The sequence below is a fragment of the Taudactylus pleione genome, unplaced genomic scaffold (assembly GCF_031769625.1).
Source record: "Taudactylus pleione unplaced genomic scaffold, aTauple2 ptg000154l, whole genome shotgun sequence".
NCBI classification, from domain to species: Eukaryota; Metazoa; Chordata; class Amphibia; order Anura; family Myobatrachidae; genus Taudactylus; species Taudactylus pleione.
The window spans coordinates 16,452,154-16,474,294 of record NW_028284556.1 but is presented as its reverse complement, the minus strand read 5'-3'; the positions used below and the strand labels follow the sequence as shown (position 1 = coordinate 16,474,294).

At 46.0% G+C, this 22,141-nt stretch overlaps 1 protein-coding gene across 1 annotated transcript in view; it reads right to left on the bottom strand.

The window, feature by feature from the left end:
• Nucleotides 1-22,141, bottom strand: part of SYNE1 (spectrin repeat containing nuclear envelope protein 1) — a 546,802-nt gene that overhangs the window by 277,621 nt on the left and 247,040 nt on the right. Inside the window, exons 42-43 of the mRNA XM_088474380.1 lie at nucleotides 19,417-19,575; nucleotides 16,625-16,807 (exon numbers count right to left, since the gene is read on the bottom strand). Of these exons, the coding sequence (XP_088330506.1) occupies nucleotides 16,625-16,807; nucleotides 19,417-19,575 (342 nt within the window). The remainder of the gene's footprint in view (nucleotides 1-16,624; nucleotides 16,808-19,416; nucleotides 19,576-22,141) is intronic.

Below are 22,141 nucleotides of genomic sequence, written 5' to 3'. Positions count from 1 at the left end.
ATGCACTGGGGAGGGGGAACGCTGTGAGCCCCCTCAGCCCGGCGCATAACCAGTGGGGGGCACGATCAGCTTGATCGCTCCCCCACAGGCATAGAAAACTGCTGTGGCTGCTTCTTAGCAGCTGCGAGCAGTCTCCCAGTGCAGCCCAGCACACAGCAGCGTGTGCTGGGCTGCTGTCATGTAAGGGGGGAGTGGTGCTGGGCCCCTCCAGCAAGCCCGGGAAATTTGTACCCGCCCCCCCCCCCCCTCTCGGCGTCCCTGTATGTATGTTCTAGGTTGCAGATCACTTTTGTCTACATTTTCTGTGACTGTGGTCATAGCGACACTAACTCTGGTTCCTGCTGTGTTCATGTCGTCTGATGACAATCGATATATGTGTAGCTCATCATTACTAATAGGCCAAAATCTCTGATGAGAATGTGCTCCTGCCACAGTCTTTGCTGTTTCTAGCTGGCTATGCAGCTTGTTTCTGCAGTCTTGTATTTCGTTTTGTGACACGTAAAAAAAACTTTATGCAATGTACATTTTCATTTGCTAAACTATACAGGTCCAAAGGTGTCAAGATGTGATGGGTTTCCACTGCTTGCAGACTGGTGCGTGTGGCTAGACGTTTAGCTGTCCCTCCAATGACATCACATGGACTCCTACCATGAGATGTGGCAAAAAAATTCCATTCTGCTTGAATGTTGAAGTCATCCTTATGGAAGCATAAGTTCAAAAAGTTTTTGCAGTTCTTGTATTGTGCACTAGCACCATCACTAAAGTAGTAAACATACTACAATTTAGGTAATCGTTTCGCTAAGTGTTTCATAATGACTGTAATGAAAGCATGCACAGTCATAGTTACATGGTCATGGGTATCGTTAAAAAACGCACAGGCTCACACAGTTTAAAGTGTCACAATCATCTTGCATAAAATATACAGCAAATGGGTGGAGTGTTGCTTGTGAAGTGCCCCAGTGAAATTCTTGAATTGCATCCTGATACACGAATGAATAATTTTCTGCAAAATCTAGTAACACAATAGCTTCTGTTTCTGGGCAAATGGTTTCCTTCAGCTGGCGTAGGGATTCAGCCTGTGACACTGCTGTATACAGATGGGCTGTTGCATCATCAACAGCCCTACAAATAACTTCACGGAATTGTTCCACATTACTAGTGATTGTAACCAATTTAGCTTGGTCAGTGTGGACTCACTGCTTATAAACAATTGTGTACTCATCATCTATGTCACTATCATGCAAAAGTTTTTCAACTATTTTCTGAAGTGCTTCCAGACCTGGGCATTTGTCACATCGATGAAGCATACAAGTTTTTGAGACTGAAGAACAAACAAGGATTTCAGTTAGGTCTTTGTAGTCCATCTTTAGTGGTAGAGCAGCAACCAAAAATTTTAAGTTTTGGTGAGTTTTGCAAACACACACAGAATGCATACCTCTTGCAGCAACACTAACACATCACATAGGTCGTGTCAGGATGCGGCCTGTGATCGGCCGCTACTCACCTATGCGCTGGTGTCCTTAGGCTTAGGTGTCCAGACACTGGGAGTGGAGGTGAGTGGTGATTGAGTATTCTCCCTGGGGTCCTCTAGGGCTTCCATGTGCGCGTCCTGGTTTCCGGGGTGCCGGGCATGGGCGCAACCATGTTGGCTTATATCACCTGACTAGTCTCTCCCAATGATAGTCCTGTGGTCACTCAGCTGATCCTCTGATCCAATGATCAGCTACCCAGGGGTATTTAAGTCTGACTCCAGGAACAAGTAACTGCTGTTCAACTTCATTGTTCCAGTGCCTGTGATACTCCCACTGTTGCTCTGTGCTAATTCCTTCAGTGTGTTGCTTCAGCCTGCTCACAGTTCTCCAGTTTCGTGTATTAGCTTCCATGCTAACCCTTATTCTGAGACTTTAGCTCTCTCACAGTACTTCAGTGTTTCATGTCTCTTTCCTGTGTGTCTTTGTATATGTGCTGCTAATTCTATTGCAGCTTTCCTGCGGCTATTACCCTGTGTCACTGAGGTGTCAGATTACCTGCTATTACTATTAGCTCCCAGCTGCACCTTTTAGCTTTCCCAGTATATGCCTGTCTTTTCTCTGTGTCTTGTCTGTGCAATCTGCACCTGCATATGTAATTATTCCCAGTTTATGCATGTGTCCAGTCTGCTCTGTGTTTGCCTGTGTAGCCAGCACAATCAGTACCAGCATTTCTAGCTTTCCCAGTATTAGCCTTTGTCCATGCTACTCTGTGTTTTAAGCACTAATCAGCACCTAGATATTTAACTGTTTCCAGTCCATGTCTGTGTTCTAGCATCCATATTCTTCCCCTGTTTTCTAACATTCAGATCCATCTCCAGAGTTCATTCAGTCCATTCACCTCCAGTGTTATAGCTTTCATTATAGTCTCGGTCTTCTGCCATTCCCAGGTACCTGTCCAGAGGGCCGCAACCTGCTCACTTGGTGCAGCGGAAAACCAAATCCCAATTGGAGGGGTCACTGGAGAAAACCACCAAGTGAGTTAGACTCCGCGCCTCTGGGCAGGTATAGCCAAACCTGGGTTCGGCCGCAAATACTAGACCTAGCCACAGTCACTCCGATTGTCACCTGAACCCCCCGGCTCACCATCCTCCACAGAGGAACACTTGCACCGGATCGTGACAGGTCGTAAGGAACAAAACTTAGACAATCCAACTTGAATGTCTGGAAAACAGTCATTGAAAGCAAGATAAAGCTCTTTCAATAGGAGTAGCCATTTCTGTTTGTGAATCCTTTTTCCTCCTTGAACTTTCACAGAAACAAACTCTTTCTTTCCAGGGCACATGCGAGAATGTTCATCATCTCCGTAAAACTGCTGTACTCGGTGAACGATGTATAATACATATATATATATATTCTTTTTCAGGTTCTGCCAGTATACCATAGGTTTCTTTAAGCTTTCTTGATTGCTTTACCATGTATTCTGTGACATTAAATTCTTCTGCAGTCGTCCTAATGTCCAGCTGTTTGGTCCCAGAGTTAATATTTTTATTACTTCTTGTCGTGGCACCTCTTCACACTTTTGCTTTAATTCATATATAAGACTCTGTAAATCATCACAACCTGAACATTTGCTTACTTTCTGGGGTGATTCTAGTGATGTGCTAGGAAGAGACAACATTTCAGTAAGCTTCCCTTGAATGGCTGTACTGGCTTGCACTTTCTGTCTTTAAGCGTATGTCTCCCGGTGTCTTCTCTTTACCCCATGCAATTTCACTGGTGAACAACCAAGCTTTGTAATACTTTCATTCAGCTCATCTGTTTCTGCAGCTACAGTTACACCCTCCACCGGGGATTCAACTTCTTCTGTTGGCATATCTACAGTATGTCTGTTTGTTCTATACAGTGTGACAGTTGAATTCTGCATTTTTGGGCAAAGTTTCTGTCCTGGCTTAATAACATCATGAAGCTCACAGTCAATATGTTCAGTGACATCACTTTTAAGCTTTTTCTGGCTCCTTTTTTGTGAGACAAGAAAGGATTACAGTGTGTTTTCTGAAATTCTTCATATCGTAGCAGCAGAAGCTATTCCTGATGGTAGCAGACTGAGGTTCCAGGATCATTGGTTACTGCATTTGAAACTTCAGTTCTCAGTATTAAAAGTTCTTTTTCTTCATCTGTAAAGTGGTCCCAGCTATGTAATCGAATGGTGTTTGAGTAGATAGTAATATGGCAGTCCGTATTTAAAAGACTACCAAATGTGCACTTTTGATGAGCATCTGCCATGATTGACTATCTTTCTGTGTCTCCCTCTCTCTGGAAAGTTTCAGTTTGGGTTTCTCTAAAGGGAATCCTCTTCCCATCAGTTTCTGTTTGTTTAATTTTCTGTATGGGAGTTTTATCCCATTACCTCAGTTTAGTTCACTTTTTTGGTATGGTTTTTTAACAATGTGTAAATTATGTTTACACCAGTAATCAAGCATCAACTTGATGATTTTTTTTTTCTCCACTATGAAACAGACTACCCTGCTGATTTTTTTGTGGTAGTAATGTATACCCTTTTTAAGCACACCCCCCAAAAATGGGATCTCTAATGTTGATTGAACCTAGCATTTTTAATTCTATTCGAAAAATGCGCGTTTTTTTCCATAACGCAAAACATGAGGCAGATAAAGTCATTTGGTTTGAATTTTTGGATTCGGGGGGAAAAGTTACCTTAGGAGTCCAAATTTTGTGGTGATTCCTTAATAAACACCTGTGATACTTCAAATAAACTGGATAAAGATGCAGCGATTAGTAAATTATTTAATAAATTGAAAAATCAATATTTAATCAACTAATTATCAGACAGACAAGATATTTGGCAGAAATAGTTATTTGACATCCTCTCTTAACTAAAAAAATGTAAAAAAATCTGAGATGGGTGGTGGGCATTTCAATTTTTTTTGGGTGATCTGATGTGGAATGATCCAAACCACCAAATTTAGTGAAATCTCTACCCATTTATATAATCAGGGCACACAACGCCATCATAGGAAACTGCGCTGTGCCTCAGTCACTTTGTTAAAGGATCTACGGGGAAGGTAGACATTTTGTGGGCTCAATGTTTACATGAATCCTTATGAGCTACTGTCTTTACATGATACATACAGTATATGGTCTGATTCATAGTTACACACTAATGCCGCCGCTGTGAATGTATACGCTGCTGTGGTGCGAAAATATGCAAATGTTACACCCACTCAATGGCGGAACTCCCGGAGACAATGGAGTCATTTGCCACCGGGCTCCAGCCCTTAAGGGGGCACCTGGCTCCATTGTCCCCCGGGCCGTTCCGGGCACTGCTATGGAGATGGAGCGGCGTCAATATGGGGGGTGCGGCCGCACCCCCTATTTGCCAGGCGCCCGTTGAGTGTGTTACCAGCGGGCGCCCGGCTCCTTCTTTCCCCCCGGCGGTAGCCGGAGGAACGAAGCTCACTCCTGCGCTCCGCTTCCGGGTCCCGCAATGCACTATGGGAGTGATGTCATGACGTCACCCCCATAGCTCCGAGGAGCGGGCGCCGGGGACGGAAGGCAGCAGCACTGGAGCGGGGTTTCAGGCAAGTATTGGTTTTTTTTTGTATGTGTGTGCGCTCGCGGGGGGGGGCTCACTACAGGGGGCATTACTGGGGGCTCACTACAGGGGCATATTACTGGGAGCACTACAGGGGGCATTACGGGGGCTTACTACGGGGGGCATTACAGGGGGCTTTCTACGGGGTTTACTACATGGAGCATTACAGGGGGCTTACTACAGGGGGGGTTACTGGGGGCTTTCTACAGGGTGCTTATTACAGGGGGCATTACTGTGGGCTTATTACAGGGGGCAATACTGGGGACTTTCTACAGGGGGCATTCCTGGGGGCTTACTACTGGGGGCACTACAGGGGGCTTACTACTGGAGGCACTACAGGAGGCTTACTACTGGAGGCACTACAGGGGCCCTTACTAATGGGGCACTGCAAAGGGGGACCACTATTGGAGGTACTGCATAGGGGGACCATTACTGGGGGGCACTACATAGGTAGCACTGCATAGGGGGACCTCTACAGAGGGCACTGCACAGGGGGACCACTACTGGTGTAGCTGCATAGTGGGGCGGCAGCTGGGGCTGGCATAGGGGGTATGGTACATTTTAATTTGGGGGGGGCACCAACATTTATCTTTCCTCCGGGCACCTGGGATGAAGTTACGCCACTGCACCCACTGGGAGATGTATGGAGAAGCCCAGCTGCAGGTTCACAAATCCAAGCACCTGCTTACAAAGACACACTCATTTGATATTAGCAGCCCTGAGCAACTCTACGGTAGCGCAGAATGGCTGCCTGAAATGAGACTACGGAGCCATGTTTTGTACATATGGGATCGCAGATGCAGGCAGCAACATGCCCCGAAAACGCCTGCATTTCTGGTGGCACACCAGAAACGGCCTTTAACTCTCCCTCCCCCAAACGGCCTTTAACTCTCAATCACTCTGAGAGTAAAGAGTCGCTGCTTGCGACTACTGTAATGGACTTTAACACATGCACAGAAAACCGAAAATCGTTCAACAGCGAAAACATTGGCATAGCATACAACTCCTCTGAATCAGGCCTATAGTTCATACTTACAAAATAGGAGCAGATTGGCCATAGGGGTCACCAGGAAGATTCCAGGTGCAAGGAGTGTAGCTGCTATGGGGCCCAGAGCTGAGGGGGACCCATCTTCCTTGTCAAAGTTACATGTGTTATATACATTTTCCACCATTGGGTGGTACATAGGGGCCCTTACAAACTTTTGGTATGGGGACTTCAAATACCTAGTTACACCCCTGGCCTGTGGGGTTGTCTGTTGGATGGGCGAGGTGACTATTTTTTACATGTAGCCCCCAGTTCTTGAAAACACACATTTTACCACCACCCTCGGCTACTAAAAGCTGCTGGCTGTAGAGGGCGCAGACCTTGAGCTTTGAGAGACTGTCATAACTAACTACTACTCCCTCCTGTAATTCCCAGTCTGACAGCAAAGTACCTCCCTTTCCCCTCCTCAGGACTCCCAGACTGGTAGACACCCGCCTCCCTGTCACTGCCCCAGTCTTCCAGCGTATAAGATGCAGGGCCCTGCCTCCCTCATTTTCCTCGCTGACACCGAGCAGGAGCCTGGAGTTATGCAGCCGGACACTAGGACACATCCGGGCAAGTAGCAGCAGAAGGGCGGCCATCTGGCTTCACACATTAAGCTCATACATTGGCACATTGTACCCATCTATTCCCATATCGCCAGCAGCCATTCCATGTACCAGGGGTATTCCTGTGCTCTCTGCAGTACAAAAACTCTATCATCCATTATCTCACATCAGTGTGTATAAAGCATTTGTATGCCTCACATCAGTGTATATACGACATCTCTATGCCTCCTAACAGTGTGTATACAACAGCTGTAAGCCTCACATCAGTGTATATACAACACCTGTATGTTATATCTCACATCAGTGTATATACAACATATGTATGACTCACACCAGTGTATATACAACTCTATTATCCATCATCTCTCATCAGTGTATATACAGCATCTGTAGGTCTATCAGTCTATATACAGCAGCTGTATGTCTCACATCAGTGTATATACAGCATCTGTATGTCATATCTCACATCAGTGTATATACAGCATATGTATGACTCACACCAGTGTATATACAACTCTATTATCCATCATCTGTCAGTGTATATACAGCATCTATAGGTCTATTAGTCTATATGCAGCAGCTGTATGTCTCACATCAGTGTATATACAGCATCTTTATGTCATATCTCACATCAGTATATATACAGCACCTGTATAACTTTTATCAGCGTATATACAGCATCTGCATGCCTCACATTACTGTATATACAGCAGCTGGATGCCTCATATCACTGTATATACAGCATCTCGCATCTCACATCAGTGTATATATACAGCTTCTGCATGTCACAGTTCACATCAGTGTATATACAGCAACTTTATCTCACATTAGTATACATTCAGCAGCTGAATGCCTTACATCAGTGTATATACAGCATCTGCATGTCACATCTCACATCAGTGTATATACAGGCTCTGTATGCCTCATCTCCCATCAGTGTATACATTATCTGTATGCCTCATCTCACATCAGTGTATGTACAGCATCTTTACTGTATGTCACATCTCACATCAATGTATATATTATCACTTTATCTAAATATAGAACTACTCTTTATTATAACACTGTATTATACTTTATAGAGCTTTGAGATACTGTAGGACCCTCACTTGGGTAGTTTTTCATAGCTAGTGGAGAAAAGGGCTATTTTTTGTGTTATTGAGCTGTGCGTAATAAAGTAGAATGAATACAGTTGTTGGGGATATAGGGGTAGGGGGGGTAAGGTGCGCTCTTCCTGCTAGTACTGGTGATGACTTGTGTGTGTTTGTGAGTGGTGTTAATTAGAATGTTTCTTCTGGTGGTGGTGATGTTTTGGGAGTGAGGAGGGTGTGATTGGGTATGGAGTGTAGTTTGGAGTAATGTGAAAAGGGGAATGGAATAGGATCAAAATGAGGCCAGCGAGACACAGTCATTTTGGTCAAAATCTTTTATTGAGTAGTCACAATGCTGCTCTGTTAAGATCCCGGGCAGGTGGGTGGGGTTCAGTGATGAGTGGTGATGAGACTGGGGAGGTAGGTGGACCCTTTTAGGGGGCTCCTTCCCGTGCGGTTCAGTGACCTTGCACGTCACCCCTGCTGGACCTATGGTCGACAGTCTAGGAAGTCTCGGGGGGTGGGGGGATTTGCAGAGTGGGTTGGAACACCTGTGCGGCATCCCGCGTGTTGGTGTGAGTCTTGGCAGTACTTACAAACCGGTAGGTTTCTTGTTGTGGTGATGTAGGTCAACGTTGCGGCCGTTGCAGATTGGTTGGAAGCTGCAGGTTTGTTGGTGAGCTGGATCAGCGTGTTGCTGGTGTGCTGCAAGTGCACGGCTGTTCTGATTGGTCTGCGGAGGTCAGCGACCGTAGTATGCAGCTAAAATTGGCTCTTGGTCGTGCCGCTGGTGGTGCGGAGCCAGAGGTGTGGATGGGTGAGCTGCTGGGAGGCTGGGTTACAGTGTGTGTGCTGGGACCACCCCTGGGGGGTGGTCTGCCCGGGATACTGATTCAAAAAAAGCCACTGAGGAGGGGGGATGTGGAAAGTGTGACCGGGATGGAGCTGGTCACTGGCGATGTTGGCTGGGCGGACTTGCGGCCGGATGTGCGGGATGCTCTTATCACTGACGGTCCCTCGTGGAAATGGGGATCGACGGAGACACCCCTGGCCAGGAGTGAGTTGCTGAGCACGCCTGGGAGCAGGGGGGGAGAGGGGCTGGTCCGGGGTGGAGCCGGTCACTGGAGGTGTGAGCGGTGCGGACCAGCAGGCGGGTGGGCTGAGAGCTTTCTGCACTGGTGGTCCCTGGTGGGGATGGGGATCTTTAGTGGAGGTCAGCCTGGATCGGTGTCGGGTTTGATGTGAGGGTCTCCAACGCGTTTCGGCACAGGTGCCTTCTTCAAGGAGATGTGAGAGGATCAATGCTTCTGAGGTTCTTATGTAGGGCACTTCCGGGGGTGGGGGTGTGATCAGGTGACTCATGGGGCCAATGGTGTGTTTGAAAGGTAATGTGGTGCAGGTGTGTGCAGGGACTTGCTGAATGGTGATGCGGTGCAGGTGTGTGCAGGAACTAGCTGGAGTGATGAATTTAATCAGATTAGGCCACTGGTGTGTTTGATAGGTAATATGGTGCAGGTGTGTGCAGGGACTTGCTGATTGGTGATGCGGTGCAGGTGTGTGCAGGAACTAGCTGGAGTGGTAAGTGTAATCATATTAGGCCAATGGTGTGTTTGAGAGGTAATGCGGTGCAGGTGTGTGCAGGGACTTGCTGGAGTGATAAGTGTAATCATAATGGGCCAATGATGTGTTTGAAAGGTAATGTGGTACAGGTGTGTGCAGGGATTTGCTGATTGGTGATGCGGTGCAGGTGTGTGCAGGAACTAGCTGGAGTGGTAAGTGTAATCATATTAGGCCAATGGCGTGTTTGGGAGGTAATGCGGTGCAGGTGTGTGTAGGGGTTTGCTTTTTTTTTTTCTAAATGTAATGCGGTGCAGGTGTGTGCAGGGACTTGCTGAATGGTGATGCGGTGCAGTTGTGTGCAGGAAGTAGCTGGAGTGATAAGTGTAATTAGGTTAGGCCAATGGTGTGTTTTGTTTTTTTTTTAAAGGTAATGCGGTGCAGGTGTGTGCAGGGACTTGCTGAATGGTGATGCGGTGCAGTTTTGTGCAGGAAGTAGCTGGAGTGATAAGTGTAATTAGGTTAGGCCAATGGTGTGTTTTTGTTTTTTTTTTAAAGGTAATGCGGTGCAGGTGTGTGCAGGGACTTGCTGAATGGTGATGCGGTGCAGTTTTGTGCAGGGACTAGCTGGAGTGATACGTGGATTCATATTGGGCCAATGGTGTGTTTGAAAGGTAATGCGGTGTAGGTGTGTGCAAAGAATTGCTGAATGGTGATGCAGTGCAGGTGTGTGCAGGGACTAACAGGAATGATAAAAGGTGAGGTGATAGGTGTTGGGGCTGGAGTAGAGCGTGGGTGGGCTGGTTGGAGATTACTTCGTTATAACGGATTTGACTTCGTTGTCAATGTTGAGTCCCCTGGGGGTTAATGTTTTCAGCGTGAATATCCATCTAAGTTCCTCCTTGTTGAGGATTTTGTTATGGTCTCCGCCTCTCCAGTTTTTTTGCATGTGTTTGATTCCTATGAAAGTGGTGCCTTGTGTGCTGCTATGGTGGTATTCTTTGTAGTGTACGGGTATGTTATGGTTCTCTGTTTGTTTGGTGATGTTTCTCAGATGTTCGGCAATTCTGGTTTTTAGTGGTCTGGTGGTCTTGCCTATGTATTGTTGATTGCATGGGCATTGTATGAGGTAGATTACGTTGTTAGTGTTGCATGAAATGTGTTCTTTAATTTTATACGTGGTGTTTGTCTGTGTGGATGAGAATGTTGTAGTGGGTGTGGTGCTTCTATATTTTAGTGTGACGCAGTTGGTACATGAGCCGCAGTGGAAGAAACCCCCTGTGAGTTTGGAGTTGTCTAGAGTGCTTTGTGTTCGGATGGGTGGAGGAATGTGGTTGGATAAGAGTTTGTTATGGATGTTGGGGGCCTTGCAGGAGATGACTTTGGGTCTGTTAGGTAGGATACATGTCAGTTGTGCATCTTCCTTAAGTAAGTGCCAGTGTTTGTTGATGATTCTTTTTATTTGTGTCGCCTGCGTGTTGAATTGTGTGATGAAGGGAACGTGGTTGTCTGTGTTTTGTGGTTGTTGTTTGCATTCCAGAAGAAGCCACACAAGAAGCCACCCGACCACCACTGCCACCTCCATGTACACCCATCCACACAGACGAACAATGGTCACAGCATTTTTTAGATCTGGAGGCAGGCAACCGCGCCTGCCTACCACCTACCCTAACACACACCCCAACAAGGCCAAAACGCAAGCTAGACCAACGAGACGAGGATGCAGAGGTGGACAAACCACCAAAACACTGACCAATCCCACACCACCCAACAGTACAGGTATCTTCAATCTAAGCAGCCGCACCGAATGACATCTCCGTACTAAACAAAGGACTTAAATTCGCCCCACATAACCCTCTTAACAAATTCGAAGCTTACCTTGATTTAAACAGATTCATCCGGAAACTCACCCTCAAAAAATACTTCATGTCCAACCCCATCACAAAAGAACCCATACATAACCAATACAAACACACTACACTCAAACCCCCATCCAGCTTCTTCCCCAGTCACCTAAAAGGCCACCTCATACACACCTCGAACATCTGGTAACAGAGGACATCAACAAACTCAATACCTCTAACAAACGGCACAACCCAAACCTCACCACTAATGAAAAAAGTGCACTGAACAATCTCAAATCAGACAGAAACCTGATAATTAAACCAGCAGACAAGGGGGGGGGCATAGTACTCCTGGACAAACTCGACTACATCGCAGAATCACAGCGCATCCTTCAAGACAGAGACACATATGAGAAACTCAATTCTGACGCGACACTCAAGTTCAACCAAACACTCAAACGCATACTCCTGACCGGTTTAGACACAGGCATCCTCAATAAGCAGGAATATAACTTCATCCATAACCCAAACCCGGTCATACCCGTATTCTATTATCTCCCCAAGATACACAAAAGCACGACACACCCTCCAGGTAGACCCATCATTTCCGGCATCAATTCCATCTCATCTAATCTATCACAATACATCGACCACTATCTTCAACCATACGTCAAACACCAACGCTCACACTTACAGGACACAACACACATACTAAAAATACTCGAGGACACCACCTGGGGGGATGACCACTGGTTAGTCACCAGCGACGTCACATCCCTATACACGATCATCAATCACCAACAGGGTCTTGACAGCATCAAACACCATCTCAATCACGACGACACACTGGAACCAGAACAGATCGCATTCATCCTCCAGGGCATTGAATACATTCTCACACACAATTACTTTTGGTTCGATGGGGACTTCCACCTGCAGAGGACTGGCACCGCTATGGGGACCAAGTTCGCGCCCAGTTATGCTAACCTGTTCATGAGCAGTTGGGAGGACTCCCACATATGGACGGGTCATGACTGGGATGCGAATTTGGTCCTATGGACCAGATACATAGACGACGTCCTCTGCATCTGGAAGGGTCCCCTACACACACTCCTTGACTTCATTCAATACATCAACAACAATGACTGGAACCTCAAATTCACGACCAATTACAGCCAATCCTCCATCAACTTCTTAGACCTAGAAATATACATTGATAATCACCAGATACAGACCAAGACTTTTCAAAAACCCGTAGACGTCAACAGTTACATCCTCTCCAGTAGTGGTCATCACCCCTCCTGGCTCAGCAATATCCCCACAGGACAGTTCAAGCGGATCAGACCCAACTGCACAAAACTCACGGACTATCACGAACAAGCCACAACACTTAATCAACGATTCACGGACAAAGCATACAAACCGGACACATTAGAAGCCACACTCACCCGAATAGGACTAGAAGATAGGAAACCACTTCTGGAATACAAACAACAACCACAAAACACAGACAACCACGTTCCATTCATCACACAATTCAACACCCAGGCGACACAAATAAAAAGAATCATCAACAAACACTGGCACTTACTTAAGGAAGATGCACAACTGACAAGTATCCTACCCAACAGACCCAAAGTCATCTACCGCAAGGCCCCCAACATCCATAACAAACTCGTATCCAACCACATTCCTCCACCCATCCGAACACAAAGCACTCTAGACAACTCCAAACTCACAGGGGGTTTCTTCCACTGCGGCTCATGTACCAACTGCGTCACACTAAAATATAGAAGCACCACACCCACTACAACATTCTCATCCACACAGACAAACACCACGTATAAAATTAAAGAACACATTTCATGCAACACTAACAATGTAATCTACCTCATACAATGCCCATGCAATCAACAATACATAGGCAGGACCACCAGACCACTAAAAACCAGAATTGCCGAACATCTGAGAAACATCACCAAACAAACAGAGAACCATAACATACCCGTACACTACAAAAAATACCACCATAGCAGCACACAAGGCACCACTTTCATAGGAATCAAACACATGCAAAAAAACTGGAGAGGCGGAGACCATAACAAAATCCTCAACAAGGAGGAACTTAGATGGATATTCACGCTGAAAACATTAACCCCCAGGGGACTCAACATTGACAACGAAGTCAAATCCGTTATAACGAAGTAATCTCCAACCAGCCCACCCACGCTCTACTCCAGCCCCAACCCCTATCACCTCACCTTTTATCATTCCTGTTAGTCCCTGCACACACCTGCACTGCATCACCATTCAGCAATTCTTTGCACACACCTACACCGCATTACCTTTCAAACACACCATTGGCCCAATATGAATCCACGTATCACTCCAGCTAGTCCCTGCACAAAACTGCACCGCATCACCATTCAGCAAGTCCCTGCACACACCTGCACCGCATTACCCTTCAAAAAAAATTAAAATAAACACCATTGGCCTAACCTGATTACACTTATCACTCCAGCTACTTCCTGCACCGCATCACCATTCAGCAAGTCCCTGCACACACCTGCACCGCATTACATTTCAAAAAAAAAAAAAAAAAAGCAAACCCCTACACACACCTGCACCGCATTACCTCCCAAACACCCCATTGGCCTAATATGATTACACTTACCACTCCAGCTACTTCCTGCACACAACTGCACCGCATCACCATTCAGCAAGTCCCTGCACACACCTGCACCGCATTACATTTAAAAAAAAACAAAAAAAAAAGCAAACCCCTACACACACCTGCACCGCATTACCTCCCAAACACACCATTGGCCTAATATGATTACACTTACCACTCCAGCTAGTTCCTGCACACACCTGCACCGCATCACCAATCAGCAAGTCCCTGCACACACCTGTACCACATTACCTTTCAAACACATCATTGGCCCATTATGATTACACTTATCACTCCAGCAAGTCCCTGCACACACCTGCACCGCATTACCTCTCAAACACACCATTGGCCTAATATGATTACACTTACCACTCCAGCTAGTTCCTGCACACACCTGCACCGCATCACCAATCAGCAAGTCCCTGCACACACCTGCACCATATTACCTATCAAACACACCAGTGGCCTAATCTGATTAAATTCATCACTCCAGCTAGTTCCTGCACACACCTGCACCGCATCACCATTCAGCAAGTCCCTGCACACACCTGTACCGCATTACCTTTCAAACACACCATTGGCCCCATGAGTCACCTGATCACACCCCCACCCCCGGAAGTGCCCTACATAAGAACCTCAGAAGCATTGATCCTCTCACATCTCCTTGAAGAAGGCACCTGTGCCGAAACGCGTTGGAGACCCTCACATCAAACCCGACACCGATCCAGGCTGACCTCCACTAAAGATCCCCATCCCCACCAGGGACCACCAGTGCAGAAAGCTCTCAGCCCACCCGCCTGCTGGTCCGCACCGCTCACACCTCCAGTGACCGGCTCCACCCCGGACCAGCCCCTCTCCCCCCCTGCTCCCAGGCGTGCTCAGCAACTCACTCCTGGCCAGGGGTGTCTCCGTCGATCCCCATTTCCACGAGGGACCGTCAGTGATAAGAGCATCCCGCACATCCGGCCGCAAGTCCGCCCAGCCAACATCGCCAGTGACCAGCTCCATCCCGGTCACACTTTCCACATCCCCCCTCCTCAGTGGCTTTTTTTGAATCAGTATCCCGGGCAGACCACCCCCCAGGGGTGGTCCCAGCACACACGCTGCAACCCAGCCTCCCAGCAGCTCACCCATCCACACCTCTGGCTCCGCACCACCAGCGGCACGACCAAGAGCCAATTTCAGCTGCATACTACGGTTGCTGACCTCCGCAGACCAATCAGAACAGCCGTGCACTTGCAGCACACCAGCAACACGCTGATCCAGCTCACCAACAAACCTGCAGCTTCCAACCAATCTGCAACGGCCGCAACGTCGACCTACATCACCACAACAAAAAACCTACCGGTAGGTAAGTACTGCCAAGACTCACACCAACACGCGGGACGCCGCACAGGTGTTCCAACCCACTCTGCAAATCCCCCCACCCCCCGAGACTTCCTAGACTGTCGACCATAGGTCCAGCAGGGGTGATGTGCAAGGTCACTAAACCGCACAGGAAGGAGCCCCCTAAAAGGGTCCACCTACCTCCCCAGTCTCATCACCACTCATCACTGAACCCCACCCACCTGCCCGGGATCTTAACAGAGCAGCATTGTGACTACTCAATAAAAGATTTTGCCCAAAATTACTGTGTCTCGCTGGCCTCATTTTGATCCTATTCCATTCCCCTTTTCACATTACTCCAAACTACACTCCATACCCAATCACACCCTCCTCACTCCCAAAACATCACCACCACCAGATGAAACATTCTAATTAACACCACTCACAAACACACACAAGTCATCACCAGTACTAGCAGGAAGAGCGCACCTTACCCCCCCTACCCCCATACGTTTTCAGTGCGGGAAAGGTACTCCCACACAAAGGTGCAGCACCCCGAAACCACAACACACCACCCCCTGGTCAACGAGAGCGCAGTTCTACCGCCCATCTTCATTTGTTGAGGATATAGTCCGGCTACTGTAACATGCTTTTGCACTGTAACATGCTTTTGTTGGTGTAACTGTGCCTACCATTACTCGTTGCGTTAGCCTTGCCTATCACAATGACTCCAGGATTAATGATGTACTAATGCCACCTACTTTGGCGTTGGTTCTGCCTACAGTTGATTTGGTGCCACCCACATGAGACCACTTCTATATATTTTTCCAGGGCTACTTTTAATTTCCAAACCGCCCCCACTTACAAGTGGCTTAACAGAATAGAACCAGTGACTTCGGTCCCTAATAATATTATTACCTCCTAATGATCACAGCAATATTAATTAGGCTGTCTCAAATGTGTTTGTTATGAGGACATTTTAGACTATTTAGACTAGTAGTGGGCAGGGCCAGGCCCGGATACTGGGGGGATGCTGCCATTTCTAAGAAGCATGGCCATGGCCCCCTCCCCCTGATTATTTTAGCAAAAATACTCTGCACAGTTCCACTTCTGGCGATACGCGATCAGCACAGTGCGCACAATGTTATCGCCTCCTTTGTAACAAGCTGCAACCTGCCCACTACCGCTGTATAGCAGCGCAGCCACCCGCAATGGCTAATCCAGCAGTGAGATAGAGGAAACTGCCTAGATCAAGGGAGGCTGCTGCAGTCTCCTCTCTCTCAATGCCTGCTATGCCTCTGTGGCTGCACTGTTATACAGCGGCCAGCAGCAGCAGCTGACCCGGGTTCCTGCCAGGCCTTTCCAGCCAGCCCACGCCCGGGTAAGTAGTAAGCCTACGCCCCCTCTCTAGGCACCCCTGGTAGTGGGATACAACATGGCACTCATAAATTAGCACACACCTGAAATTCCGCAAGAAATGCTTTCATTTGTTGACTGCTGTTCAAGTTGGTGATGTTCTCACTCATCTGAGAAATGGAACTGCTTGACCATCCATCAATTTCATCATTAATGCTCAAGGCATCTTCCCATAAGGACAGGCTCACACTTAGTCTTTCCAGGTTGTCATCTATTCTTTCCAGGACCTTTTGAGACCACAAATAGCAAATTAATTTTTTAATCTGTTCTAAGTCTCAGTCACAAAAATACATTTGTACAATACTGTGATGAAATATGTTTAGCAAATTATACTCAACTACATTAAATGTCATGTAAACAATGGATGCACAGTATTAAATTAAGGAACATTGTTCTGTACATTCTAATAATGTTGGTGAACGCTAACACAGATCTAAACCGTATATAATTCCATCTACATTGTACAGATTAGACATTTCCAAATTTGGTAGCAGTATAACATTTTCCCCTTGCAAGTTATCTCCAGTATTCTAGATGTGAGTATTACAATAATATTTATACACTTCTCTAAACAAGCACCCACTATATAATAACAAAGGTTGCCCTTTTTTTTATAAAAAATAAATAATTTCTAAGATGTTAAAACTCATTACAACAGATTTACTGAACAAATATATCCCAACTGTTACATAATCAGCCCAAACATGTTTCAGAAAAGATTGGAATATGCTTGGAGTTGTATTAGGCATGTTATCTTCTCTTTGCTTCTTGTTGTCTAATTGAAGTTGCATTATGTCACTGCTTCCATTTCATCTATATAAAGCTGCCTCTGTGTCATGAGCTAATAAAAATACTTAAAAAATGCAATATAATTTCCTGGCTCTCATAGTGCACCAGCCACTTACACGCATGGAGTACATTATGTAGGTTGACCAATGGTGATATCTGCTGTAAGGGCAAAATTGAGCTGTGGCGCACTCAGGGCCTGATTCAGAGCCGGACGCTATTTGCGCTCGCTCGTCCAGAAAAAGGGGCTGGCTATTTAAATTGACCGTTCGCTCTTTGTGGTCTGTTGACGCCTCTATGTCTGAACGAGCGAACAAAACATGCGGACCTTTTTTTGTAAAAAATGCCCCCTGGCCGCTTGCATCATACGTCATCTCCGCTATTTATTAGATTAATCGAGTACATCGAAAGGCGAATGAACTGCTCGCTATTCTTGTGGTTGCATTTTCCTACCGCAATCATGCGAGCAGTTCTGGCTAAAAGACACCCAACTGACGTGGTCGATGACGCTGCTTTGTTAATTATGCACACCCTTAAAACGCCCGTTTTGGCACGCCTGCGTTCGGATCTCCACTCCCCGTTTTCAAGCACCTTCCCCTGTTACCACCCACAAACGCCTCATCCTGTCACTCAAATTAGCAGGCATTCGCTATTTTGCGAGCACATGATTTTCGACCGCACTGACTGGTTCGCGCATGTGTACTAAAACCCATACGCATGCGCAGATGTGCGAACATCGCTCGGAGCGAACGAGCGGCCGCTTACGAGCGGCTCTGAATCAGGCCCTCAGTGTACCCAGAAACACCCCACCAACCTCCCTCCCAATGGACCCAACATTTTTAAGGTTGACCCAACATTGTTAAGATGGAGACAGCTATGTCTCCCTATCTGTCACTGGATGCGAATCAGACATGCAGGCTCTCATCGACAAAACAATAAATAGCTTAAAGATATAACCCAATATCTAAATCATTAAGTGCTCAGCGCTCCCTTTTGTTTGTCTATATCTCATCGACAAAGCTTTCAGGGTTGTTCTAGTCAAGGAATCAGATGGGCATGTTCTACCATGGCTGGACCTCTGTTTAACATTCTGGCCCGGTACTTGGGCAGCCTATTTGTAGTCATCCTCTTGATCTGCGTCAGCAGCTGAAGAGCACTGTTTCTACAGAGTTCCATAACCTAATATGGGAGCATTGAACTTTCCTCGTACCTCTGATGCCTTTTACTTACACCCGACAAACACCATGACACCCCTGTCTAATTTGTGACACTGCAGGGAAATGTTGGGAAAGGCAGAGCAGCGTGTGGGGTTTAGACATGTTTTGTGCTCTGGCAGTGTACTTCCACCTGCCTGAGTAACTACTTTTCTTAAAAACATGTTTGGGAGAGCAGTGCAGTCACCAAACAGACAGAGAGGTGACTACTGATCCCTCTGGGCATCTTGGTGGCTTTTGAGAGAGGGGTGAAGGGAGCCTGAAATAAAGACTAGAGACTATTTCAAAGACACACTAGGCCTGGTTCAGAGGTGGAGACAGTTGCAGCTGTGTCTGAGTCTTCTGCTGCAACCAGGACTGCATCTTTTTTCAAATGCCACAGCTGTTTATCTTCCTACTAGGCCTCTAGCTATATACTATCCCATCAGCACCATTATTAATCCGGCCCTGCCTCCTCTCTTTGTAAGGTTACTGGTTTTTAGTTTACAGTTCCAGTACAGAGTAACAATGTCAGCCACCGTGTGTAGGTCATATGCATGATGCAACACAATTGCTCTCACTCTTGTTGTTGATGCTTCAGTACTTTAGACAATAATAAAAGTAGATTGTGCTTTGCTTAATTACATTGTTTGCAAATAATTCATTAAAAAATCCCTGAAGTGTATCTAATATGCATCATTAATAAATATGAATACTTTTATCCCAAATTGTGTACACTTGAATTCATAAATTAGACACATGTGAGGCAGATAAATCATATTGGCAGAATTATTTATGTAATTACTCATTGTGTGAATCACTAAAAAACCTGAAATTATAATAAACCAGCATCTTACGTCAAGCCACTGATCCACATAGTAGTCCATGTCTTTCTTCACTGAGCTGGAGTCACAGCCATGAATCCTCTTCAGCTCAACCAGTAAATGTTTCCCTTTGTTAGTAAACTCATCCAGTTCCTTCTGTTTCTCATTCAGTTCATTCTTGGCCGATTCATGCTGGGAGAACAATGTAATTTAGATGACAGTAGCTACCACAATATTACACATGCAGTGCTTTTCCTGATAGTACTCAATGGTATTCTATTGTAATTTGTTACAGAAAGAGGAATAAATCAGTGAAATAATTTCATAACTGAATAAAATAAACATATAAAGTATGGAAGCTATTATAAATCTTTTATCTACTTTACGTGAGTACCAGTACCTTTGTATTATAGCAAAAGCACTGCACAAAGACAATAGCATTAATTTGAAGTGCTGCACCAACATATTTTGAGATAACCTGTAATACAGATGTGTCCTTGCTCATCTAGCCTCAATACGCCATGCAGCACGATATGGTGTGAGTGAGCCGCCAGGTCCTGTCAGCTAGCGTTGGGCGTCTTTTTTTGCTGAAAATGCGTCTAAGGGGCTGATTCATTACCGATCGCAACTGCGATTATACACGCAATCGGCCAATTGTTGCGTGCTGCGCATGCATCGCAGTGCACGTGCGTGAAGACTTCACTGCAATCGGAACTCAGTCCCGATGGCAGTGACTACACAGACCTATCGCAGAGTAATTGACAGGAAATTACCGTTTGGGGGAGGAGACGGGGAGTGGTCGGCGAAACGCAGACGCGCAAGTGCGTTTGAACGCCATTACAGGGGCATGCATAAATAAGCCATTGCACTGCCATACGCAGCTTGGGCTTTCACTGCATGCAATGAGGTTAGCAATTCCTGAGTAAGGTCAGGTCTTGTGCAAGTGTGCGTGAGGCTCCGATTGTACTAGATGTTGCCAATGGTTTCGCAGACTTGCAAAGTATTACGAATGTGTGTAAGGTAAAGTGGGCGTCCTTATGTTTGGCGTAATCACAGTTGTGATCGCAATAGCGATCCTTAATGAATAAGGCCCTAAGTCACAATGTGTTGTGAATAGGAAGCACCAGGAGACTGTGCTGATTAATTTGATATGTGACACTTGTATATCTGTGTGTGACTGAGTCTGTAAACGGAATTTGGCATGGAAAAAAGCTGCTGCATCGTAGCACTTCACATGATGATTGAGGGGCCTATTCATCAACACTAAAATAACGTTTTTAAGGACATTTTCCTTAATTAACGTTATTTTAGTATTCATAAACACATTTAGCACAGGGGGATAAGTCCCCCTGCATTAATTTCCACACTCCCCATACATTAGTATGGGGATATGGAAATTATGGTATTTATCAAATTCCAAAAATTATGTATTTTCGGAATTTGATGGTGTTACTATCCGCCACTGTGAGGTGGCGTATAGTAAGCAACACTTACCTGCTACCAGCTGGACAGGTCCCCCCGGTGTCTCCCTCCGGCGCTCTGGTCTCTCCTCTGGCTCCGTCTGCTATGCTGACATTGTGTTCTCCCAGCAGAACACAATAAAGTTTAGAAAAAAAACAAAAACGTTTTTTTTTTCTTTTCTAAACAGTACTGTAATCTGCTGGGAGAACACGTGACAGCATAGCAGACGGAGCCAGAGGCTGCTGCGCGGGTAGGTAAGTGCTGAACGGGGGGAGGTGACCGGAGGGGGGGGGGGGGGCAGGTGAGCGGAGGGGGACACACAAACTTACCGCATCTGAAGGCAGTGCTGCACATGCGCTGGTTTTACAGATGTAACAGCGCATGCACAGCACTGTTTCCTGCTGCGGTAAGTTAGAGCAGGCAGGGATAACTATCTATTTCCCGAAAAGCTGTCATCGCAAAAATGACACCTTTTCGGAATAGATAGTTATGGGGGGGAGGAATGATGAATTCCTCCGGTAATTAGGTAGAACTCCATGCGAGTTCTAAACCTAATTACCACCTGAGTAACTTTAGGTATGATGAATAGGCCCCAAAGTGACTTAGTCGCAAACAGACATACAAGTGTTGCATATCAAATTAAGCACCACAGTCTCCTGGTGCATCCTAGTAGCATCACACTGCAACATTTTAGATGCATTTTCGGCAAAAAATACGCCCGGAGCTAGCAGAGTCTCATGGGACCAGGCGCGCTGAGAGAGGCTTTTTGGTGTGACTGCTGCAAAGAAGAGTGAGGACACATCTGTGTATCATTGAAAAAAAAAGGCTATAGGCATGAAGTAGTGAACAGACAGGTTTAAGTGCACATAAGACTCAGCTACCCTGTCTTCCTGTCCATATGTATTAAAGAGAGTCCAGCGACAAGCCCCTAGTGGAACATTTACTTGCCTGCAAGTAATCTAGAACTGAATAGCTGACGAACTGTATTATGGAATACCCCAATAACCGTAGTTTACCTCAGATACTAACAGTACCCTTGACATGAAACATTTGTGTAAACACACTTCATTGTACAAAACATTAGACACATGTTGTATAAAAAGTATGGGCCAAATGTAATAGGGTGAGAGAAAATGTGAGAGTTTAGCAGTAAACTCTAACATTGGTCGAGTTTTATCTTCAAAATGGGAAAACATCTGAATGAGATTTCAAAGTGAGTCTGGAAAACATGCTAGTTTGCTCTGTTGCTTTGTTTACGGACTCCATTACATTGACCGAGATTAAAAAGTATGAGAAA